Source organism: Camelus bactrianus, chromosome 5 (genome assembly GCF_048773025.1).
Source record: "Camelus bactrianus isolate YW-2024 breed Bactrian camel chromosome 5, ASM4877302v1, whole genome shotgun sequence".
In the NCBI taxonomy this organism is placed as follows: Eukaryota; Metazoa; Chordata; class Mammalia; order Artiodactyla; family Camelidae; genus Camelus; species Camelus bactrianus.
This window is the reverse complement of record NC_133543.1, coordinates 45,756,248-45,783,512: the sequence shown is the minus strand read 5'-3', so window position 1 is coordinate 45,783,512 and position 27,265 is coordinate 45,756,248. Positions and strand designations below refer to the sequence as shown.

Here is a 27,265-nt window from a genome sequence, read left to right as displayed (position 1 = left end):
CCTTTCTCTGGGACATTTTCTTATTGAGACATCTGTGGACCATGCTAACCAAGAGACAAAGATGAGATGGAAAAGAAAGCAAATGACTGACCAAGAAAATAAAATCACTTTAAAACAGACTAAATTTGGCCAAAATTTACTTTAAAAATAAGTAGTTTATAGAGATAATTATTTGTAAAATATGTTGGTGGAAAAAATGTGTTGGTTGAATTTAGTTGAAACAAGTACTTCGAGGTGTTTTATTTTTTCCTTCCTGCTTAATGTATTGCAGTTCCAGTGTCTTAAACATGTGTTACTTCCTCTTTTAAGTTTCTGACATACACCCAAAGGTCAAGATATACCATGTATCATAATGTGACTTTCTGTACAGAATATAGCATTTTTTTAGGATTATTAGAAACTGAATACAAATATAATAAGAAAGAGAAGATGCTTAAAAAGCTTACATTGAATCATAAATATTTATCCCAGGACCATTAAAAAGGTCATTCCAACCCAGTATTGAATATTAGTTTTTTTCTTCCTAGAGATGAAAAAACAGAGGTATTCTATTTTTCTCTACAAAAACAAAACTATATTCTCATATTTTAAGCTAGAGATATTTGTTTCTCATGTAGAAATTAAATGAATTTTAATAGATTAAAAGTTATATGCAGATAAACACACTAAGGAAACTATGAGTTTCTCAAAATTTCTCATTCCTTAGCAAATCCAAAATATTCAAAATAATTTTAAACTTTATAGTAGATTTTTTAATATTACAAGGTTAGATTTAAGTCTGAGATAGAGATGCCACAATTTTAAAATTAACATTTTAACTTCACTTCCAGAAAACAGATTTGTAGTAACCTCATGACATACCTTCTTATTACATTACCAACAAAATGTTTATTCTAGATGCATTTTGTCTCTAGACAATGCTCTGGGTTGGTTACAGGTTGATATCATAAACAATCTGAGTTTTTACTTTAATTTCAAATTGATGGTGAATTTGGACATTTTTCCCTCTCCAGATTTATCATCAAAATTATAAATTTTACAACAGTGTTAACTTCTTTACTCCCCATGAAGCATTAGTAAATCCTCACAGATGGATTGAGAGAATAAAAAATCTACATACTTGAGATTCTGACAGGATATAACATGCCCAAGTGCAGCCTTTCCCCTATAACTTTGTTTTTTATCCTATCCAGCATTAATGTATGCAAGCATTTTTGGGAACGTATCTGCGATTATCCAAAGGCTGTACTCGGGAACTGCCAGGTACCACATGCAGATGCTGCGAGTAAAAGAGTTCATTCGTTTTCACCAAATCCCCAACCCTCTGAGACAACGGCTTGAAGAATACTTCCAGCACGCCTGGACTTACACCAATGGCATTGACATGAACATGGTATGTATTTCTGTTTTCCAAAACTGGAGCCCCTCAGGCATTATAGCTACAGCCAAAATGGAAAAATCCAGTCTCACCAGCTTTGAACCCCTTGCTTTTGTTTTCCTCTCTCGGATGTTTATTTTCTCCCCTGGAGATAGTCTCTCATTCTCAATTCATGGCATTGCATGGTGCTATATCTAGTTATACTGTGTGGCAAAGGCATTATAACATGATGCAAACTGATACAACTGTTTGTAGCAGAGCTCCCACTTCTGGTGAGAGAGAGCATTGCTAAATTGGGACTTGGTTTTCACTACATGGCCTAGCTGCTAGCACCCACAAAAGTAGGTGGAGCCATGTGGATTAAGATTTTACAAGTAAATAATAGCTTTAATGCCCCCAACAAAAATATTTTTAAAAATAGGACATTTTGAGGATCTGTGGGAGAGGTTAAGGAGCTTAAGTATATCATAAATATTTTATGATAGGAAGTTTCATGTTTCTGTTAAACAGGACAATATATTTTAATCAATTAACTATGTGCCCTTTTACTGTACCTGGTATAATGCATCTTTCCTTTCAAGGGGGAACTATGGATTCCTTCATAACTCTTAATTCAATTCAACATCCACAGTCACTTTTCTTAACTCTTCCCTCCTCTATCAGTGCTCAAGAACCAATATGACTAATAATAGTAATGTGGTTCAAAGAGCTCTTTTTATTATTAGGAGAATTTCTTCACATCCTTTTGACCTAGCTATTTGGCTGTAGAGATTGATTACTTAAAAAATAAATTATGTGATAAATACAAATTCTATTGCATATCATAGACCTATTTTTAAAAGATTAAAATTATGGTACCCTCCCATCTAGTTACTCCTCCATTGGGCAAGGATCCTGTTTCTAAGAATTCTTTAAAAAATAAAATCATTCACTTTAAATGACATAAAAACCATAATATAGTTTTTCCAAAGGTGAACCATTGGTTGCTATTTAGATTGATATTTTGTATCTGACCAGTAATATCCTAACAAGAAAGCAAAGATTCAAAATTAGCAGTCAAGATGCAGAAAGCTTTGCAAATATTGCTCAGTTTGGAAGATGTATTTATACATAAGTTTATCGTAGCTGTGCATGATTTATTTGGCTAAGGAGTAAGAGCATGCCATTATAAAAATTTTAATTTGTAGAGCTAATCAATCAGCACATTTCATACAAACCATAACTGAATTCCATTAGTTACTTCTAATGATCTCAAAGTTACTTGTGCAAATTCATTTGATAAATTGATCTAACCAAGGTAACACTTTAATCTCACAAGAAAGTACCTGCAAATTGGTCACTTTTACATATTTCCATCCACATTATTGTTTAATGAAGATATCAGCATTCAGAAATTATTGGGGATTCTCTAATGCGGGGCTGGCTGAAGCAGTGTCAAGAATTTTTAATCTAAACACTTGTCACTCAATTTCGTTGTTCCGTACTGCCAGATTATTTCAATAACAGTAGTAAAACAATTATTTATTGTCCTTCCCCTCTCCATATAACTCTAGTTTTGTGACCATTTTTTTGTGTAAAGTCTATTTTGTGACAACTATTTACTTTTCATTGTTTGACTCTATTACCTATGAATATGGTTTATATACCACTTGCCTATTTACAATGTACTTATGAAAGATTTATCTCTTTCCTGTCTGCTTCACACCTTAATACATGGAATCACAACACCCACCGGTAAGAACAGGAGGTATTTATATCCAATTTAATTCTCGTGTAAATTGTGGAGAACACCCTTGTTATCTGTCAGGTTTAGAGCTTGTTAAATGATTTCCAGTGTTAGTTCTGATCTTTTTTTGCATGATGTAGCAGAGGAAATATAAAGCAAGAAACTGGGGAAGACAACTTGGAAGAGGCCAAGTACAGAATAGAAATCCTTAACTTTAACAATGACTTGACCTCTAATAATATTTATATACAGTTTCCCCCTCCCCACAAAAAGTCACTTATCTGCCCCTTTCTCCACTCTGGTAAAGGTTATGGGTATACGGTTTGCATTAGATAATTGTCATAAAGAAAATGTCATTTTCTTTCATCCTCCTCTATTTTCATGATGTAGGTGCTTTTCTTTCCTCTTCATCTGCATGCCTGTATCACATGATCCTGGAGTGTGTGAGCTCTAAACCATGTGCCACTGAGTCTTGCATGTGGTTTTGAGAGCTTGACTTTGCACGAACTTCTTGTTTGTACACAGTGTCTACATTTCTCATCTTGTGACTGCAATGTGAGTAAAAACTCAAAAGTGCAAGACAACTCTGAAAACTCAGCAAACGAAAGGTGCTTGCTAATTAAGCACAATATGCAAAACAAAGTTGATTAGACCAAAGCAACTGTTCTCTTAGACTACGGAGAGGTTAAAAAAAAAATCTAAGTGGATTTTTTTTACCTCCCACACCACATTGTTAAAATCCCTGTGTCTTGTTAGTTTATTGTTAATTTAATTATAATTTAATAACAATTTAAAGTGATTTAAATTTATGTATTGTGATACATAAGAGTACATCACACTGTTGTATTTTGCATCAGCATTCCACGTTATTTCATTTAAGTATAACTTTAAATATAATTTTTCATGAAACATTTCAGGTCATTTTTGCTGTTCAATCATGTCTAAATGAAGTACAAGATATTCAGTCACACTCTCTAAAATTGTTTTTAATAACCCAAAATATTTGATTCCTTAGAGATCACAAAACAACAGAAAGAGCTGACCTAAAGCATGTAGCCATATTCCTTATTCCCTGCCTCCTTTTGCTTTTTGTGAAACTGCTATTGCAAGAATGTTCCAGAACCAAAAACATTCAATACTTATGGGCTCCGTTTCAATTGAACCAAATGGGTCAGACTGCAAAAGGAAAGGGTCAGGATAATGAAGCTAGTGGAAGAGGATGTTCTTTGGCATATAATGTCAGGCTTATGAATTGTAAAAATTATCTCAAAAATGTCCGTAGGTTAAGTCCAGAAAATCTTTTCCTTCTACTCACAGAAATTTAACTAATTAGGAAGAAGACAGTATTTTATCAGGATAAGACTGAAGGCATCTCAGTGAATTTCCCCAAATCAAAGCTGTCTTCTAACCTTTCAAACATAATCTAACATTGATTTAAGTTACAACATTGCCAAAAACTGAAAATCACCTTCCATGTCATTGTAGAATCGAGTTTCCTTGCATCACACAAAAGAACATGTCTTGAATGAATAAGGGCACCAATGGTCTATACATCATTCTGGGTGGAGAGAAATAAATCACTTATGACAGCAACCACTCCATAATTTAAAATTATATTTGCATGGAAGAAAAGCCTTTATAAGCATTTAATGGAGAAATTTATTCCTTACCTAAAAATGCCCCCTAGTCATGTCTGAATAATGGAAAAAAAGTATGGAATCGGAATTCAGAAGACCCAAGTGCTAGCTCTAAATATGCCACTAATCTTGAACAAGTCACTTAACCTCTCTGCAATTTCATTAGACATGTCATTTTCAAATATTTTTAAAGCACCCAAATTGCACTTGCTAAATGTGCAAAACAATTATTATGGGAGTTTTTCTGCTTGACGATGGAGATCTAACCTATCTGCTGCCCACTCTCTGGCTCCCTGTCGTTGGCCTCTGAGTCTCCCTTGTGGAACATCTGCTTTTGCATCGAGTATTTTTCAAAAACCACTGAACTAAGTGAGTGGTAGAATTGTGGATGGCAGAGAACCCAAGGGAACCATTTCAGGTAAAGACAAGGACAGGAATAGAGGCACATATTTGGGACATCCAAGGCAGAATTAAGGCAAGTAATCCAGAGACAACTTTGTTTAATTTATTTTAGGAAAAAAGGGGAACAGTTGAGTGTTTTTTTTTAGCCTGTGACATTAATGGAGAAAATTTTGACAAAAAAAAAATGTAGAAAGGAGTTGGAATAAGAACCTAGAAAGAGGAATAAATTCTTTAGCAGGGCAGATAGGCAAGGGTTCCTTAAAGACAGGCAGGGAATAAAAGAAAAATGGTGAAGGCACTGGCTTTGAGGGATAAAAGAGAAGACTCCATGTCACTTGTACTATGTGGTACAGTCTCCTGGGTTAAGCAGAGACTAAACTAATTCCTCAGAAATCAGGAGGTGTAGGATAGAAGAAGAGTTGAATAAGGGAGAATTTTTAGAGATTTCAATCAAGAGTCAACCTAGTAGACGAAAATGCTCAGAATCCCAGTGGGACTCTGAGTGACAAGACATACACTTATAATGGACCCAACAAACAAAGCCAATCAAAATAGAAAAGAAAATAGTGAAGAATGACATCTTCTTTAATATAAATTCTTACTTTTGGGGGCTGATGTGATTTCTAAGGAGCATTTTAATAAAAATCTAATTTCTTTTCCTTCCATAACGCTTTCTGGCTTCTCTGTTATCTGCAAACTCCAACTACTGAACTTAACTACTCCTGCTAACTGTTTACTGCTGTTACTAACGACTAGCTATTTAACTAGTCACTACTAACACTAACCTGCATCTACATTCTAACTCCACTCCATCAAAACTGTGTTGCACCCATTTGCTACACTTATTTAAATAACTTTATCTGTGCCAGACCTTCACATTCAGGTAGACTTCACTCATGTCCTGTTTCAATACACCAGAGTGAAATTAATTTTGATTTCCTTTGGTTATGTCCGATTCAGGAACTCAGATAAAACAATCTTTGTGACATCAAACCCCAGAGGAAATACAAAGCAAAATTTACAAAATAGCATGGCTTGTCTCCATCATATTGTTTTTATCCCCCTTTACCTTTTTTCTAATGATCCGTCATATACTGATGTTGATAAATACAGTCAATGAAAAACTTTAGTTTGTCATAGAGCTACAGTAAAATGATTACAAATATGGTGACCTTCATATCTGTCTACCCCTCGAGAAGGGCAGGGAACCTGTTTCTAAGAATTCTTCAGAAAATAAAATCATTCATATTTAAAAATAGCAACAACATAATACAGTTTTTGCCTAGGTGAGCCTGCAATTTAGGTTGAGATTTTTGTTTGACCAGTAATAGTTTAACAAAAAAGCACAAATTTAAAAATTAGCAGTTAGGGTACAGAAAGCATTACAAATATTGCCTAATTTGAAAGACATATGCCCCTTCTCAATACTTAGGTCCAAATGGCCTACCAAGTAATCCACACATTTAGAAAGGGAACATGGAAATTGGCAAAAAACCTGCATTTAAATGATAACGACTCTTAGGATTGATGACATGTTTTAGTTTTCTATAAAGAAATACTTAGCTACTATTTAGGAGTGAAATTAAAGTAATAGCTATCTACAATGCACTTTAAAAGATGTTTTCATCTCCATGCTTATTAATTGACAGGAATTGCCTGGCTCTGCAAACTCTGGATAGGTAGTAAAATTTTGCACTAGCAAGTTAACTAGTGTTAACACACAGTTACTGTACTGTAGCCAGTGCCTGAACAACAGGTGCTTAAGAAAGGGCAAGTCACATGTCCTTCTTATTTTTAACCAAGGCTATTTATCCTAAAGTCTCAAAAATGCCACAGAGCATAATCAGTACCATCTGGAGCCCCCTGACATGAACAATATCAAGCTTCAGACAAGCATCTGGTATTTTCAGGTTAAAAATTGTATATGCTCAATCATGTTTCACAAATGATGATGGTCACTTCAGCCTGGTGTCCAACCATTCTCATGAAAGACTTATTTACAGCTGACACCATGCTGCTTCAATGCAAAGCAAGTTCATCAACAGTGGGATCTGATCTTTAGCGGTTCCTGAGTCCAGAGAAACAATGACAGCATGACCTGGGGCTTAACACGTGAAAAACAGTCATTGTAGAGACACCATGCTCAGGCAATGAACACACGTCTATGCTTCAGTTTCTCTGTTTATTAATAGTGTTCCTCTTACATTAGTAGAAGGTAAAAAATGAAGCTTCAAGTAGTTTTTAACTTTTTAAGATTATGGTACTATTCAAACAGGACTCTGGTGCAATTTCTTATGCTCAAGCGTGTAACGTGTTTCCAGATACTTTCTTTGGAGTCAGTCAAGCTCAATTCAGTTTAGGATCACTTAATATTCAACACAGGTTTAGCCAATAATAAAAAAATAGAAACATAAAAGTTCACTTTTAAAATGGTCTTTGGAAATATGACTTTAGGTCCGTTAAATTCAAGTATTAGAGGAACTCAGAACTTATCTAACCTAATGGAATCAAACCAACCATAATTTCTCCCAAGATAAAAGTACAGTATTTACTTTCCTAGAAGAATTTTCTGAGACATTCCCAATAGCTTTAGGCTTTATATTGAAAATGTATATGTAAAGTCCCATCAATATACCAGTTTCTTTAAATCATTTTTAAGGGTGAAAATAAACACAAGTAGTTCATCTAACCCAACTATCATATAACCATCCTGCAACAGACTCAGAAAAAAATTGCATATGTTTTAGTTTTCTTGGTTTAGAAATATTGCTATCCATGGGGATGAGTGTGGATGGAAAAATATATATAATTGTGCCTCTTTCATGCCAAATATTCCTAAAAAGCCCATTTAAGTTTGCATCTTGGGCTCCTCTTGGCCACGTGGGCTACACCTAGCAGAACTCTTCACTCAATTTAGGGGCCATCTGATAAGAATCTTCCTCATTTGGGATCCAGCACCTTGTATAGTGCATTTTTACACTCTGGAGCTATGCTAAATCCTTTACATATATGCTGTATATCATTTTCCCCCTTCTACTGATAATCTTAGATGAGAATGCTCTGCCATACACACAGAACTGAAACATATCAGTAGTTAGAAACACTTAACCAGAGTGGGAGGGAAGGTTAAAGACTCACTCCACACAGATATAATTGTTGTGCTTGAATCATAGAGGTCCATGTCTGATCATTATCTAGTTTTGACTGTGAGTCAAAATATGTGGATTCTGGGAAAATAGGGCCTTAGTTGTGTTTTCTAAGACGAGAACTTTAGCCCAGATTCTAACTCTAATTTTACCTGCATTATATATGAGCTGGGCTTAATATTTAACAGTAGGTAACACCAGCACTAAGGTCAGAGCACTGTAATAAAGCAAGAGTGGTTAATCAATATGTTTCTTCTATTATACAGTAAAAAAAAAAAAGTAAAAAAATAAAATTTAAAAAATTTTAAAAGATGTTTCTTTTATGAATTATCTATTTATAACAAATTTACATAATTTTGGTTACCTTTTTCTTGTCATTTTTTAAGAACTCTGTGTAGTTTATAGACATCGATGCTTTATCACTCATCTATATTGTAATTTGTTTCTAATACCTTTTCAATATGCTGATTTAGTTTAGGATATCTTTTGGATTTTAAAGGTTTTTGGTTTTTTGTTTGTTTTTTCATACGATCCAGTTAGGTACTTTTTAGTCAGAGATCCTCTTCTGTTTTACAAAATTCCCACTGAACTATACAAGTAGTTTCCTAGATTATAATTTTGTTATATGATTGGGAAGAAAATTCTGTAAATCTGTTTGAAATGCAGTTTTGTAAATTATTTTCTTCACATGAATAGAAGATGGTGCTAGTAGAATTTAAATGTCATTCTTTTTCTATTGATTTTAAATACTACCCGATTTATACATACATTAAATTATCATGTATCATTGGGACACATGTCTTTCCTCTCAGATTGGCTTTGTGTGTCTATTCCTTTGGCAATATAATAATGATTTATACTTAGTGACTTTATATCATGCTTTAATATCTGACAAGGTAGGTCAATTCTTACTAATCTTGTTTTTATCTTAAATTTTGTGAGACATTTGAGAGTATTTATTCTTCCATATAAAAATATGACTATTTTTATTCAATTACAACAAACTTCATGTTGGGCTTTTGAGATAACCCAAAGATCAGATAGTCAAATCTGATACAAAAATCAGAACTTATAACCAATATCAAGAATATTTGTAATAATTTCAAGAATGTATGTAATCATAAGGCAGAAGTAAAGCTTGGAGACCCTTCTTTGCACATTAGTATGTGTTCTGTCTCAGGGTTAATGTAGGAGATCCCTAAATTGCGTATGTGATGATGTAACACTTAAGCAGAATGAAACTCTTTTGGTCATTAAACATCCACATTTTGTAGTCTGGAAGTCACATATCTTACATTAAGTCATGTCCTATAAATCTATTGATGAAAGTTTATTTGCCATAAGCAATTTATACTTAGACACATCCTGCTAAAAACACTCCATAGATAGGAACTTCTCCACATTCTTAGTGTGCTTACTAGAGGCAGGTCACTAATGTTTGTCATTATATGGGCACTTTTCTTCCCAAGTATTCCTCAGGAAAGACAGGGAATGGATTGTAAGCTTGTTGCCAACCCTTTTCTTTCCATTCTATTATTAATTTTTACATAATCTTGAAATTTCATAAATAGGTTTCGGAACATACACAGCAGGTTTGTAATTCAATTGGTAAAAACAAACTGTGCAGAAACACAGCAATGTGGAACATTCAGAGTGCTGGGTGACAAGAATCAATATGTTTTACAGAAAGGGAATCTAATAGGTGGATAGGAAGAAAACTTCTACTATTTTGAGAACTTCTACTGTTTTGCAGAAAGTTATATAATTTCTGATACAGCCGTTCTCTAGAAAGAAACAACTGAATTGTTGGCTAGCCTTTATCTTTCTGAGGAACAAATATCCTAACTGGTATAAAATGACAATGGCGTCTATGCTACATTTCTATCCTTTGTTACTTATTGATAAAAACCAGTAAATAAAATGAGTGGGAAACATTTTGCATTTCACCCATACTAATAGCAACTTTAGAAATCTGATCTGATGAACAGCTATGGCAAGTCACAGTAGTTGAAGGAATCCTGGACTAAGTTTGGAGTCTTAGTTTTTCCACAAATAAAATCCCTTAATGCATTTATACTTCAGCTTTCATGTATGAAAAATGGGGGAATCACCACTCTGTATTCCTTATATGAAGGTGATAAATCAAGCAAAAGATACGATTCTAAAATATTATACATGAGAAATGTTTCTGAAATATAAAACTAGATTCAGCTTCAAAATGGTATATCAAGTGCAAAGTGGAACTTAAATCATTCTTTTCATCCCCGGTCCGGCTGTACCTCCCTTTTCCTTACATTGTAAGCAAGCTCTGTTCCTCTACAATCAACCCATTCGAAAAGATGTTTTTGCAAAACAGCCAGTAGACCCCACTGTAGTTATACTCTGTTCATCCCTTCCTTAACTCCCTCTCAGAGGTAATTGGGAGGTTGAGAGAAGGTCCTCAAATTGCTTCTAGGGATACAGATCCCTCCTGTTAACCTTTAGAAACCCTACTGAGTTCCAAAGATTCCCCCTGAGGTCTTATTTCAGAAATCCTAATGCACCCTTTTAAGTCAGGCTTTTGCTGATGTAGCAGAAGGACTCCAGAGTCTGTGGAGCAAGGCCATGTATGTAAAAGTAATAAATCCCCACTGCCTACACATCATCACCCACCGTCCAACTCACCCTTGGCCCTGACTTAATTGGGGTCAGGTTAGTGTGAGTGTCCTTCTGGAAGCAAAGGCACATCTCATAGTTGTGTTGTGAACTGGGGGTGGGAACTGCAGGAGAACAAAGGGGAAGATGCAGGAGGCAAGACTCTGTTTCATTTTTCAAGGAACTTTACTTGTACCGAAACTGGTTCAGGATTGATGACGTTGTTTTCCATATCTATGTGCAGTAAGTTTTTGCTCTGCTTATGTGGGGTTTTCTTCCTAAATGATGTAGCCATATGATATATGTTGAAATGTTGCATGCAGAAAATTAGTTAATTTTCCCAAGGCTTATAAAAGCCCTTAGTCATAGATTCTACAATACCCTGCTTTGCCAACAGTCTGACTAGATATGATGGCCTTATGCAATAAGACAATTTCCTTGTTCTCATCAGCCACATGAAGGTACAATAAGGAAGTAAATGAAAAAGCAATTTGAGCTTCAGACAAGGGCTTTGTATATTTGTATGTATGAAACCACTAAAAGAATCCACCTATCTTGATCAGTGATTAAACATGAAGTATTAAATATATAATCACCAAGGAAACATGAAAAATATGTGCTTCCTATCCCTTAATGATAAACCATAGCCATGGAAATAATATGACCTCAGATGACCTCAAAATCACAGAATCTATTTAAGGAAGAACATTAGCTTCTAGAAATAACAAAAAGCAAGGTTCAGTATCTCGTAACTGCTAAAAATTTATCAAACCCCAAATGCCCACATGGCAAACAATAATTCTATTAGAATCAGAAAATGCTATAAAACATTAAGGCTGTACTCTAGGGCAGAGATTTAAGATGTGATATATTGCTTGCATAATCTATTTGATAATCATGCTCAAGGTTTAGTGTTTCACAGGGAGTCTTAATTTGTGTTTTGATTAATTCTAATTTGTCAAGATTTAAGCATATTTAATGACCCAAAGAAAATTTCCTAATGTCAGTTATCACAGTTACCAAAGTAGCTGATATGACTAATTTGCTGTTCAGAGGAACCATTTGCCACACACACACAGTCTTTCCCAGTGTGTCCTTTCCAGCCTGCCTTTAGGAACGTTCCTCTCTGCAGCTGTGCTAAGTGAAACAAAACAAAACAAAACAAAAACCATTCATTGCAACATAGGTCAACTTTCCAACACTATCTGGAAGGGGTAATCTTTTAGAGGATATATTTTGATTCTTTCATTAGCAAATACAAGGATTCAAAACACTGTGGAAAGAGTCTGGGGAGATTCTTGGTAAAAGCTCAATTGCTGATGCTCCTTCAACAGACCCTAGAAAATGTGCCACCAAAGGAGAGTGTTTTGCAATTCAGGCTAAGAAACAGCAAACACTGAATCTTGTATCTTAAATTCAAGGAAGAAATAATAGGTTTTATTGTCAACATATTGTGGATATTTCATTTCATTTGGAAATCCTTATTTATCAGCATCCAAGTAAAAGTTAAATAAGGAAAAACATTTCTCCCCTATGGCCTTCGCCTTTCTTAAACCTCATGGAGGTGGGGCCGGGGGCATGGACACCATCTCATAGGAGCAAAGGGAAGCCTTAAACTGCTGGTTGGAGAAGAGATTCATGGGTTTAAGACTGTAAGTCACCAGTAAATTATCCACAGGATATATAGTTATTATGCAAAGATGAAGTTATACTGAACTTTGTTTATAAAAGAACTATTCCCAGAGTAAAATTCAATATAAAGCTGACCCCACCTGGAAGGGTGATACAATTAGTGTCACATTAAAATAAAGAAAAATCCTCATTAATTAGCATATCTGCTACTCAGAGTCCACTGACTAAAGTCCAGGACTCATTTCTTTCATTGTAATCTATCACAGACCTGGGCTAAACTTTCTCATTTAAGCCACAATAATAAAAGATAGTTTACTTGTTTAATTAACATAAATATATGTTTAAATTTAAAGATTTACTTACTAAAAGATTAATGAGACTAATGTCATTTCGATGAGCATACATATCAAATCAGAAGTTGCAAACTTACATTAATTTCAGCATCCATTCATTTCAAAATTTTGTATTCAGTGCTCAGTGTAGAGAAAATTTGAATTCACGCACTATCTAATTGCCCATGTTGATATTGTAATATTTATGCCATCAGGTGTGCATCTGGACTTACACATCTGTGGGAAATCTAACATAAAGCTGAATATTTCTGAATTCATGTCTGATCATGTTTGATAGATGCTTACTGTGAAATAGTTACTTCCATTTTTTGCTCTGTGTAATTTCTTCAGTTTTACTTTGATTTAATACTTCTGTCTTGTTTTGTGATTGTTGGGTAGTTCTTGTTTAAATGTCCCTAAACTCTAGATTCTCTAGTACTAAGCTGTGGGACTGATTTCTCTTAACAGTCACAGAAAGCATTTCATATTCACTTAAAAGAACAAATACCTCATTTGTCTTACATAATTTGAGAGTTCCAAAGAGTTTTATCTAACTAAATTTAAGTTAAGAGAAGTTAATCTTACATTTATAAAATATTCAAGTGGCTTTATATCATAATTAAGACATGGAATTTTTACCAGCCTTGAAAAAATTTTCTGGAACTTCAGGAAGTTTAAAAAAATCTACCCCCAAGTGAATCTATATTAGAAAAGTAAAATTAGAGCGTTTTACTCACGTAAATTAACTGGTACCTTGAGGGTTCCTTTGAACCACCATAGTCCTTTTAATGCACATTATAAATGTCCAAATTTGGCATGAAAAACAAAGTGTGGGAAATTCTGATAACCCTATAATGTTGTTTAAAATCTGGGCAAATATTTAGAGGGTTGAGAGCCAAATATATTTTTCAGAATATGTTTTATTCGTTGTTATGCTCCTATGCCTAGCATAGTGCCTGGTATATAGTAAATACTTAATAAATATTTCCTAAAAGAATGAGCGCTGCTTTTCCAAGCTGCAGGCCATGAAACTGATTTTGGATGATGCTCCATCTTTGAAATCAGGCTAATCCGATAAAACAATGGCTCCAAATGCACAGTGGGAGGTGCTGTGTACCGTCACAGCTGCTCCAGAGCTTGACAGACACTAAGGTTGTGTAGCGTGTAGCAGACATGACTGTAATAATCACTAAACCTGCTTGTGTCCTGGTTTGTACTTGTGTACTTGACATAGGTACTTTATGTAGCCGGATCTGCTAGGCCTGATAAAATGCCAATATCTGAGTGTTAAATGAGGAAGTTCAGGTAATTTAGCAGAGGAACCAAACCTCAGAGAAAAAAGGACAATCAATCAGAAATGAGGAAGGCAACATGGCTGGGACCAATGGAAAAAGTGCCTTGAGTAAAAATGCACCTAAATCTATCCTTTCTTCCCCCTCTTTTCAGTGTTCTTCTGTCTCTCTTCCAGTACAGCTCCATCTCTTTTAACTCCCCTATTAAAATCCCTTTACTTAGGCATAACCTAAATTTCAATTATTTAGGACATCAAAACCTCGGGACTAGGAAAAGATCCAATTACTGAATCTTAACTTCTATTGAATTTTACCTGAGAGATCTATATGTAGGTGACTTAAGAAAATTAAGAGTCACTTAAGGGCTAACGCCCCAGGAGAATTCTTTAATCTAGATGAGTCCTTCATGCCAGTATCTATGTATCTTCCCCCCCATGCAAACGAAGGTCTCTGCATGGAACTCTGTGATACCTCCTACTAGAGGTCATTCTTTCCAGGGACTGTCACTTCTAATAGGATGAATGTTAGGATCTGACAACACTTGACAAGGACACTTGAGAAGAGAATGATGTTGAAAAACTTCCTCAAGTGCTCTTAAGGTTTTGTGGATGATTCCAAGAGTATTGGAATCCCAAGAACACATTTGTAAATTGATTTAGTAACGGACTACTTTCAAAAAAAGGATTTAAGACAACTCACAGTGAAAACCTAAGTGCAAGTAAGCCAAAATATTTAACACAAGTCAGAAACAGGAAATAGAAGTTAGAGCGATGAAAGGAAAACTCTCTTAAGTCAATGGAACACAGAATTTAGTGGTGAATTTTCTATTCACCAAAGAGACCGAAGAGAAGAACCTTGGGCACTGTACCTCTCAATTTCTAGCTAAAGAGAGCATATCCATTCTTTAGGAACAATAAACATGTCTTACAAAAAAAAAAAAAAAAAACCCACAGAAAAAGTCAGAAATAAACCTTCTATTGAACATCTACAATGCACAGAATGATTTACATTCATTATTACATTTAATTGTGGGCACAACTCTCTGCGGTAGATACTAGCTTTACAATAGAGGAAACTGAATTTCAAGAAATTTAATTGACTGATATAATCAAATTTAATGCGACTTGACCAAAGACACAGCTAGTAAGGGATAGGATAGCACTAGGACTTGAGCTCATGCCTGTCTGATTCCATAGCTTGTATCACACCCAGAGAAGTAAACAACCCTACCTCTAGCTCATCTGCATTTTCCATCTCAAAGCACGCACACACACACACGCACGCACGCACGCACACACATACATACACGTGCACGATTTAGGCTTCTATAATCAGGCTATACTTGGAAAGTATAACTGAGAAACTTCAGGAAAATGACATAAATAGCAGCTGTAAGCTCAGTATTTTCATTCCAACTACTATAATGGTAGCAATAGCTCACCCACTTATGTGAAATATAAAATGCCTTTTTGTACCATATTACAGCCAAATCCTAAGAGAAAACTAGGCATATCTAATTTGTTACTTGGTGTAATGTGCTTTACGTTTTTATCTGTGTGGGGACATCTGAGAGTTATTATGCTGAGACTGTAATAGTGGGCTTCAGGGAGGAAAAGTAAATCATATGCTAAGAAGTCAGTGAACTGGAGTGTATTCCTATTACAGCACCTCCAAATAAAGTGGCCCCATTTTAGAAAACAGTGTCCAAACATAGCTTAACTAGTCTGGCATCATCGGCCGAAGAATCCAGTGTGATAGTTTAGACAGGTAGAAGGATCAGCAACCTAGAGGGTGGCTTCCATGGGAGGAACAGGGTTATTTATGATCCCAACAAAAAGTGGGAAAAGAGTCTCCAGCTCCCAAGGCAGAAATGGGCAAAGACTCAGCAAGTTATCATTTTGGAAAGGTGACCAGTCCTTGTAGGAAATCTGACAGGAGTCCAGGCATGTAGATGAAGTGTGAAGGTTACAGGTAAGAGGAGAAGTTTCATGTCAGTGCCCAGGAAATCAGACAGAGGAGAGCTCATTTCTGTTGGCTCTGAGCCAGACAGTACAGAAACTTCAGGATAAATGCCTGAGTTTCTACAGCTGTGCAAAGCTGGGTGAACAGTGTCTTCCAATTGGCACACTATTTAATGGTAACTTATGACAAATTCCAATATTGAAAAGGCTCTTATTCTCTGGTAAAGAAACACAGATGGATGAAGTGACTTGTGCAAGCATCAACCTGTGGCAAATTCATGACCAGGACTCATATTCTGTGGCTTTTCTCCTAAAACATCCTTGACTCGTTCCTGTGGTGACTATGCAATGAAGGAAACAAGATTAGAAACAGTGGCCCTTCTGTTCCAAGTCTCTCACTGAGCCTCTTGTATCATAAAACAGTCAGTCTAAACAATTGCATCACACAGTTGGTGTGCAGACACAGGATCCTGTAGCTGCCTTAATATTTAAAATAGTAAAAATTGTAAATTAACTCAAATGTGATCTAATTTGAAGTTCCTCTATGGGCCACACGCATTTGAATTATCTACACAAATAATTTGTTGTTACTTTTAGCGATAGTGGGCAGCAATAACAAGGTTGACCCAGAAAGACAGGAAATCCTAAAATTACACTATCAGGCTCTATATAATGCCTCTTCCCTCTACTCCAAAGCACATTGAAATTAATCTATTTCTACTGACAGAGGAAAAACAACATAAGAATTAAAATCTATATGTGCCACCCAAAATAGCTAAGACACATGCAGAGAAGCAAGTGTTGAGTATCTTTGATCCATTGTATACTGGAAATTTTATAAAATAACGTAAAATTTTATTCAGCTTAGAATGAGTAGCACTTGCCACAAGCTATTGTTTAATCTTGTCTACAAGTTTTAAATTGGTCGCTGAATAGGTTATCAAAACAGTGGAGCTGTTAGAAGCTTTATGTGTGCGTTGTAAATTCTGGCCCAATTTCCATTTCTTTAAACTGAACTAGACTTTTGAAGTATATTTACTGTTCTTCTTCCCTTTCTCTATTTTCAGTGCTTATCAAAATATTTAGTAATAATGTTCATATGAAACACAAATATTCCAGGTATTGTTAGCTAAGAGCCACTCTCTGGTATATGACATTTACAAATACCATGGCTATTTGCAGATCATTATCTTTATGAATTATAACTGAGTGGTAGCAATCCAAACAACTTGAGATTCCTTCAGAAGGCTGTCTTTCTAGTTGTACCACCTTTCATTAGTGATGTCTTACTAATTGTCACATTGCATTATATCTGTGCCCAGTATGATGCTACATAACATGATGCAGGGAACGAGAAGCAGTGTGAAACGTTGTAGGCATTACATTTTAATGAGACAGCATTTGTGTTGAGTCTGAATGCCTGCAGTTAATGATTCAGTGAACAAGTATTTGAGTTGAAATTCTGACATGTTTAGCAAACGTAGTATTCATTAAGGTAGGCTAGGTAGGAGCATTGTAAGAACTCCTGTGTGACAATTACTACACTTGTGGTTCTGTGAACAAAAAATAGACTTTACTTTAGGTTGAGGTACCCTGTGCACTGGTAGTATGAAACTCTTTATTTTTCTCTTCAGGTCCTAAAGGGTTTCCCAGAATGTTTACAAGCTGACATCTGCCTGCATCTCAACCAGACTTTGCTGCAAAACTGCAAAGCCTTTCGGGGGGCAAGTAAAGGTTGCCTTAGAGCTTTGGCAATGAAGTTCAAGACCACTCATGCACCTCCAGGAGACACCCTGGTTCACTGTGGGGATGTCCTCACTGCACTTTATTTCTTATCCAGAGGCTCCATTGAAATCCTCAAAGATGACATTGTGGTAGCTATTCTGGGTGAGTGTTTTTGAATTGGATGGTCACAAATTCACGTATTAGCTTATGCAACGCGTAGTTTAGAATGATAGGAAAGAGGACTTTCCTATTTTTTTATGAGTACTACTGAAGACCGATGAGTAATTTTAAAGCTTTATTATTATTAATTTATTAAATCAAATTCACTTTGCAGAAAATGTTTTCTTGACTGTCTCACTTTTTCTCTGATTTGTAAATGCTTCCATTCTTGTCAGTTACTTAAACATTTAAGGCCAAATATATGAAAATAGTCAGCATTTTCCTTTTCATGGTAGAGGATCTTGGATTCATGTTTGAACCCTGAACATCTTAAATAAAATGTATACATAGTAAGCAAGGTTGCTAGCATGTGCCAAAGCCCTGTCATGAACTGGGTATATATTTTGATGAATTTCATCTATTTGCCATGCACTTTACCTGCTGTATCCCTCAAACAGAATAATATGCGTCCTTACTTAGGTGACGTAGAGCTATGAACTTAACACCTAAGGATTAAAGGTGATGAAATTAAAATTAGTAGTAAATTAAACTGATTTAGTTACAAAAGAAAGTCCATCTATCCAATCTGCCTCTTCAAAAATAAGTGTAGTCAGTGTGAATTTGTAGGATTTCTTGGGGGCTATTAGAACAATAGAGAAGAGCACAGGAACAGAGAGAAATGAGGTCAGTTCTCCTCTCCTACCCTCAGCCCGTAGGTTTAAGCCCAGTCTCCCCATGGGAACACCCACCCCTCACATTTGTGAACGTGTGAACTTCTTGTTCTTTTCCTGTGGGTTAAATCTAGTTCTGTTTAAATAACATGTAACTCAATGATTTCCTTTCACTCGACTCTTGATGTTAACATGCAAAGGACAAGGAGGCTGTCTGATTTCTTCACTCTGTTGAACCAGAGTCTAGCAGAGCACAGGTCCCAATCCATGGACGAAGACGTTGGGGAGATTCCTACCTATATTGGTAATTTTATTATGATGCCAGCTTTTGAAAATTTTCCAAAATTGACAAGATGCACAAATTTGGCTTGCAGTCCAACAAGTAGGCGAAGAATAAAAGCCTAGTGTAAATCACTCAGCAGCTGCACAATAAATTGGAGTTTTCACTAGATTTGGCCGTGACAGTTTGCTCTGGTATATTGCCAGGGAGGGAGCATCCTTCACTGCATTCCTGATCTTCAGATCAGCCAGCCCTAACTTCTACAAGGTGACAAGCCTTCCTGCTTTATAAAATAGTCATTTTAGAGTATAGATAAGCTCTGCTCGCTGACTGGCTTACTCTTTGCTCGTTTACAGTCATGAGAGCTAATTAAAACAGAAAGCTCAGGCCGAATTTAGTTCAGAGCTGATCTGATCTGTGATAGTATCTACACTGAAGTATCAAAACTAGAAAACATTTCAAGAGATTCTTCTTTTCTGTCCCCCTCTCCATGTACATCTGCGCTTAACATTTTCAGAAATTGATTTTTTCATTCTATTTTTGAAAAGCTAAGAATTTATTTAAACTAGAGTTAATGTATTCTCTCTAACATCAGTTTTTCTTATAAAGATATGGCATCTGATTTCTCCCCGTTACATTCACATTTAAAATAAGAACATTACAGTTTTTTTTTAACTTAGAACTTTATTGTTTAAAGTCTTTGATAGTTTCCGTAGTCAGGTATATATGAACTTGTCAGCAAAAAACTAAAGTAATAGATCCAGGGAGCATTTTCTAAATCTGAAAAGAAGGTTTAGGGTATAGTAAGAAGGTACTATTTTACACTGCCATTGGCTACTTTTAAAAATCATATAATCAATAATCTATCAGTAGTTATTATGCATTTATTCCATAGGTACTATTTTTAAGTAACTTGACATTCAGAAAAATCTAAGTGCCATGACATTCAGGGAAAATATTGGGAGGAGATTAAATACGTCAAGTGTGTATAAAGATTTTGACTGGAGTCAGATGCATGGGATTTAGTCATGGCTACTCTCTCCCTCCCTTTGCTTCACCCAACTAAGAAGGTGACCTTGACCTAATCCGTTAACGCTTTTTAATCCTCTTTCTATATTCATCAAATTTGGATAATAATTAGTAATTTTTTTCCATACAGTTATTTTGAGGATCAAGTGAGATAATACACCTAAGCATCTGACACAGCGCCTGACACCTACTTAGTCCTCAATGATTGTTGCTGCCGTCATTATCACCCTCATCACTGAATGAGCCTGGAAAAGAGATGGCATGTGGCCAGGCAGAGGTGATGGGAAGGGCTCATCAGAAGCCAAACACTGAAATAACCCCAGGTTTGATGAGAAAGCAAGAAGGACACACTTTTAGAATAAAGGTCATACAGTCAAAAAGCATGACTGTATATGCTGTGAAAATATAGCTAGATTTATTAAGTAATGGAATACATTCATTAAGGGCAAGTCCAAAAGTGGTTCCTAAAAGAAAGAGGTGTGTTTACATTGTACCCCTAGTCTTCTAAGTGTTAAAGTGTTCCACCATAACTTCATGCTGGGCACCACCTCCAGAGACCATCCTGAGACAGAAAGTTTGTGAATCTGACTCACCACAGCCTTCCCCATATGCCTGAGTTGACAAAATTAGACCTACTTACCTACCACTGGCAAGACCCGTTTCTAGTGGTGTGTGGCATAGCAGACTAAAGCCATTTTTGCTGTATTCTAGATGCTTGGCCAAATAATCAAAACAAGGGTATAAAAGGGGTTATACCAAGACCAGGGCTCTAAGAGGCAAAATTCCTGTCAGCGAACAAACACGACTGGGACAGTAGGTATGAGGTACTGGAATTTTGCTTCCCAAGTGTCTGTTGGCTGTAGGGTCTTACACTTGAAATTTTGGGTTCAGGGATTGGTCAGTAGTCCCCCTCTACTTCTAGAAGGAAAACATCAAGTTCAGATTCCTTTTATCTCCTTTTTTCCCCTTTTCTTTTTCTTTTTTAGGAAAAAATGATATATTTGGAGAAATGGTTCATCTTTATGCCAAGCCTGGAAAGTCTAATGCAGATGTAAGAGCCCTCACATACTGTGACTTGCATAAGATCCAGAGAGAAGATTTGCTAGAGGTTTTGGATATGTACCCTGAGTTTTCTGATCACTTTCTCACAAACTTAGAGCTGACTTTCAACCTAAGGCATGAGAGTGCAAAGGTATATGTTACCTGCTGTTTTTGTACTGTGACATTTTATTTTATTCTTGGACTGCCCAGATACTCCTGAAAGATCAAGTGAAACAGTGTAAACAATCTTAACCAATTCTGAATATTTGAAAGGAAAAGCTGACTTATTATTGGAATTTCCAAATTATAGGGAGGGAATTCAGTCTAATTACTTTCAAGTATATTGAATAACTTTAAGTAGTTCAATAAAATCTGACCTTTTTAGGAAATCTTAGGTGATATACTTGATTTTAAAATAGCCCTGGTTTATATTAAGCATGCCAGTTATTTGTAATAAACGGGTGATTCTAGGCTATGGAAAATCTCCTAAAAGAGTTTATCTCATACAGAGGTTAATATATTCTCTCAGCTATTATTTACACCATATATTGGTTACCAATATCTTTTCAGTAATTATTAAAGAATTGAACTCTTGAAGTTTAGGTCCATATTTAACACAATTTCTAAATCACAGAAGTATAAATCAATCAGGTTTATAACTGAGTCAAAATTAGTGATGAAGAATGAATAACATATACTCTAATAGAAATAATATTTCAAATGATTTTGCATGTGATTTAACCCAGGATGAATTTTGAGAGTGCAGCCCTCAAATTCCTCACTCTTGTCCACCGTGAAAATGGGTCCTTATGGTCTACCAGTATTCTAAGAATACAGAACTGATGTTGCAGTTCACAATTTATTACTAGGTCATTCCTCCATTCCCTTCCTCCCAAAAGCCTGTAACCTCAACTCCAACTCTGAATACTCTTTTTGTCAGAAATCAATGTTTTGACATTTGCCAGTGTATTTGCATGCTAACAGTCTCTGGGAAAAAGACCTTCAAGTCGATAGCTTGGTAAAAGTGTTAAAAGATTTAATCCCACCTGGAGTTAATAGTCATTACCAGGTACTGTGACAAACTTGAAGATGTTTAGGTCACCAGAGTATCATCTGATAACCTGAAGCATCAGCTCAGATAATTACTTGTTTTCAAAACACTGGAAAGTTGAAAAATACTGAGGTGGTAAGAAGTTCAAGTTACCAAGAGCATTTTTTTTTATAATGATTTTAATTCGGTACTTTATTAAATCCCAGTTTAATGTCACCAACCTCATTCTGATTTTGCTTTGAAGAACAACTAACATCTATCTCAGATAAAAGGTAAATGTTACATAAAAAGTTTAGGCAGCAGCTATATAAAAGAGGAGCTTCCTTTTTTTATTTATTTGGAAACTTTCAGTTTTGTTTACAAAAGAGAGAGGAGGGAGGAACGAGGAACAAAAATAATAAAGGGTTCAGAGCATAGTGTGTATTGAATTCAACCTTCTATTTATTGTTGTGAAATTTAACCTTGCAACCATTACCATGTAATTTAAACATCATAGCTAATTATAATTAGTTTATACTTTTTTCTCTGCAGTAATACAGATTCTGCAAAGTTTTTCTTAAATAGTGTTATTCTTATTTTGACTTTACCAAGTTACATAAAATACTTTCCACAGAAAAGAATATGTTGTCTCTAAATGTTGACATCATCCCCAAACATTTCTGATAAATAACTTCTACAACTATGATTTCCCCATCAGATGGTAAAACCACTAGAATTATCCTATCAGTCTATTTTATAATTTAGAGACAACCATTAAGCAAAGTATTGTAGCTATTTGCCTGTAATCAAATAATTGTCTCAAAGTGGTTGAAATGATATGAAATAGTAGAGTTTGCTGATAATACATTATGCTCAAATTGAATAATCTTCCATTTTATCTTCACATTCCATTAATAAAGGCCGATCTCTTACTACGATCACAGTCCATGAATGATTCTGAAGGAGACAACAGTAAACTACGAAGAAGGAAATTGTCATTTGATAGTGAAGGAGAGAAAGGTAACACATTTTTTTTTTAAAGTTTAAAAGCATATGGTTATTAGTTCTCCTTACTTAAGTGGTCACATACTTCTGATTTCAAGGGTAAACTTTATTCAGATTTTAGAAAGCCAAACCCTTTGCCTTTTTCAGTCTCTAATGATATGGTTTCTGATGGTCAGCTCTCAAGGATGTTTCTCAAGACCCGGTTCTAGGCTTTCTTCTCTTCTTATTCTATGTCATACTCTCCCTGAGCAATCTCATTTACACCCATAATTTAATTGTATTTTCATGTAGGAAAGGTGCATATCTACATCTTCATTCCAGACCATCTGAGCATCAATCCCATATATCCAAATGCCTGTTAAACCATCTACTTGAAATCACACAGGCAGCTCACACTCAACATTTTCTAAATTAAATTCATGATGTCCCCCTGGAAACCTGTCTCTCCATCAGTGGACATATTTTTAAATGGCACCACCATTCAACCAATTGCACAAACTAGATATCTGTTTAGGAGCCAACTTTCTCTCAACCTCTCCAGCAACACTGGCAACAAATCTTATTATTGCTACCTCCAGCACATCCATTTACTTTTCAAACTAGGTCGCTTTTGGTTCACTTTTCTCCACCTTCATAGCCACAACTCTTGACTCAAGCTACCATGATACGAAAACAATATTCTAACTCACCTTCCCAACTTGCCCATCTATTCTTCACACTGGACTACTGGTGATTTTTTTTTCAAATGCAGTTATACTATGTTATACACACATTTAAAGCCCTCTAAGGAATTCCCATTCCCTAAATTCTTCATAGGGTGGTTCTGTGCCTACCTCTTCAGTCTTATTTCATGTCATCGTTCCCTTAGCTACCCTAACCTGGCCTTCCCCCCTCAGCTCCTTTCTTTTGCAGCGTTTATTCCAGTTGTACTTCTATATTATTTGCATCTTATTTAATCAATGATGTCTGCTCCTAGATCATAAGCCCCATGGGCAATATTTAGTCACCTGAGGCTTCAATGCTTGCTACGTAGCAGGTGTTCAACCGATATCTGTTGAAAGAATGAATGAGTTCATGAAATAGCATTTGAGCATCTTCCATGTGATTCTCTTCCTTCTTTTGCCTTCTTAATCCAAGTTCTTTTCTTGGCCCTCTTCTCTTCTCTCTGAATTCTCTCCCAAGGGGAGCTCATCGACTAGTTTTAACCTGCACTGCATTTCAAGTGAACTAAGCTGCCCTCTCTTCCATGTGAATCATTTCTGTATTTTTGCTTATATCATTCCCTTAATCAGAATTTACCTCCCAATAATCATACACACACACATACACGTACAGCCATAACAAACCACTTTTTCATCTATTAAATTACATTTTTGTCAAAGTTAATGTTCAGTGATATTCAACATGAAACTCTTTCTTGACTTCTTCAAAAGTATGTTTTCTTTCTTTTATGAAATCCTAAGGCACTTTTTTTCCTTATGCAGACAGTCCCCCGCTTACAATGTTTCAGCTTACAATTTTTTGACTTTACAATGGTGTGAAAGCAATACACATTCAGTAGAAACCATACTTCAGATTTTGAATTTTGAGCTTTTCCCCACTAGCAATGTACAGTAAAATATTCTCTCATAATGCTAGGTGCCAGCAGGGAGCTGCAGCACCCAGTCAGCCTCGCGATCACAAGGGAAACAACCCGTAAACTTACAACCAGCCTGTTCTCCACTTCTAGGGCAGTATTCAGTAAATAACATGAGATGCTCAACACTTTACTATAAAACAGGGTTTGTGTTAGATGATTTTCCCTGATTGTAGGCTAATGTAATTGTTCTGAGAAGGTTTAAGGTAAACTTGGGTTAAGCTATGATATTTCGCAGGTTAGGTGTATTACACTGACTTTCAACTTAAGATATTTTCAACTAGCAATGGATTTATCGGGATATAACCCCACTGTAAGTCAAGGAAGATCTCTGTGTTCAAAATCTGCCCTGTACAATGGTTATTGGTGAATTTGTCCTTTTTCTCTACTGAACCGTAGATTCCTTTTGCAGAGCATGGTTGATAAATATCTGTTGAATTAGGCAAATTGTTGAATCCTCTGGCTAATTGCAGAACAAGAAAGCACTCTCACAGATAGGTGATAATTTATTTCTGCAATGTCCTTCATTACTCTCCTGGTGACTTTTTCTAAAATCAGAACCATTATCGTCAAGCTGTTCCATCGATTTAATCTAAATCCCTTATCCTGAAGTTAATCTCATATTTTGATCTCACTAGAAAGGAAGAACAGCTTGACAATATTGTCTATATAATAATATTCCCCATACAATTGAAGATTTATTAAATCTTCTTTCAATTTGTTTAGCTTCCTCATACTCAAGCTAAATAATCTAACGTTTTTATCTCATGATAAGGCACTGAGAGCATGTCACAGTTTATATTGTGCTCATGCAACTAGACATTTCTGTTGATTCTGAAAACTTTTCTTTTAATCATAGGCTTAGTTTGTGAGGCCCATTTTATAAAGTGTAGATGGTAAGGGATTTGCCTGCCTGTAACTCTTTGAAGTTTCCTCGTATGTCCGTGAATAAGCATGATTTTGTCAATATGAAAACACAATTAGTTTCAGTTATCCAGAGCCTGAGAGTTGCCTATTCCAGTTTTCAGGACTCCATGGTGCTAAAGGTGAGTTCAAAAATTAGCTGAATGCATTTTAGCCCTAATCACCACAATCCAAAGATCTGAAGGGGCTACTCATTCTATACTTCCTGATGTAGAACCAATACCTGGGAGAAAAAAGCATGTAAGTAAGTATAAAGAACAGAGAACTTTCAGAAGATAACTGATACTAAGTAATATGGCAGGTACATAAGCTAAAAGCTGCCCATGAAATGTATTGCTTACTTAGAGTTAGTTTACTTCTCATTTGAAACAATACCTTGAGGCAAATATCCAAGAGCGCTGATGACTGTGAATTAATTAGCAGAGGCAACAAGAACCAGAGGGAAGAACGCGTGGTTGGCTGCTGGAGACAGACAGAGGTTGAGTCTTGCAATTACCACTCATAACCTATTCAACAAAACACCGGAGCCCTTCAGTTCTTCAGTTCTCATCTCCAGCCCCTCCACCTTCAATCATGCCTACCTCAGAGTGTTAAGGAGCTTACATTTAAAAGGAGATATTTAAAGAGAAAAGATATATATAAGGAGTAAATATATACACTGTTAAATTTTGTTTTACAGAATAGGGGTGGGTCAAATTCTAAGTTTATTAAGTTAAGCCTTTAAATATAATGGAATTACTTTCGCATCTCTTTGGAATATCTTCTCCAATAACAAAGAATGATTAGCTCTTGTTATCCATTTTAGTAATATATAAGTGTATCTTTATTTTAATTTTTAAGATAAATTTCATATGTATTAAATAGAAAAATGACACTAATTATCTTTCAACATTCTTTGAAGCTGGAGAGGAACTGAAGCACTTGAAATCAAATGAATAAATTTATTTTAGACTCTAGTTTTCAATGAAATAAATTTTTTAATGCATTCAGCTGGAAAATGCTCAACTTACCTCAAAATTGTTACCAGGAGGAGATCTTAAATGCCAGTGCTAAGAGAGCACATTAAATGCCTCTCTTTTCCACCTGTTGGGTCTGGCAAATTAAAAATGATAGTTAATCTGAAAGAAAGGCTCCATGAAAGATGGAAAGAGCTCTAGCATTTGTTTCCAGGTTGTTTGAAGTGGAAGAATTTTATGTAATAATTCTTAAGATGGATGGGTCAACCACTCCATCAGGACATTCACTCAGTGCTCGTCAGTCTGTTCTGAACCCAGAGAGACATTCACAAGGCAAATCACAAATACCTTAGAATTGTATCCTGTGAGGAAAGGGAAGGAGATGAACTGTCAGCCTACAGAAACAAGGGATTTAAAAAAATGGTTTCAGTCATCTAAATCAGAAAAACTTGAGGCTTAATTAAACAGACAAATTTTTTCTTTGCAAAGTGATGGTAACAGAAGTGATTATATAGTCTCACTTCTAGCAAAGGGGAAAATGTAAAAACTCAGATTACTGCCTTCAGAATACCATTTCTACTTAACATTTCAGAAAATAGCATTAAGAAATGATAATAATAAAACAGCATTAAGAATAACATCAAGAAAAAATAGTACCTCATACTATTT

The 27,265-nt window shown here is 35.5% G+C and overlaps 1 protein-coding gene across 1 annotated transcript in view; it reads left to right on the top strand.

Moving 5' to 3' along the window:
• KCNH7 (potassium voltage-gated channel subfamily H member 7) overlaps nt 1-27,265 on the top strand; it is a 398,074-nt gene that overhangs the window by 345,223 nt on the left and 25,586 nt on the right. Inside the window, exons 8-11 of the mRNA XM_074363205.1 lie at nt 1,194-1,492; nt 17,775-18,027; nt 20,991-21,196; nt 22,996-23,095. Of these exons, the coding sequence (XP_074219306.1) occupies nt 1,194-1,492; nt 17,775-18,027; nt 20,991-21,196; nt 22,996-23,095 (858 nt within the window). The remainder of the gene's footprint in view (nt 1-1,193; nt 1,493-17,774; nt 18,028-20,990; nt 21,197-22,995; nt 23,096-27,265) is intronic.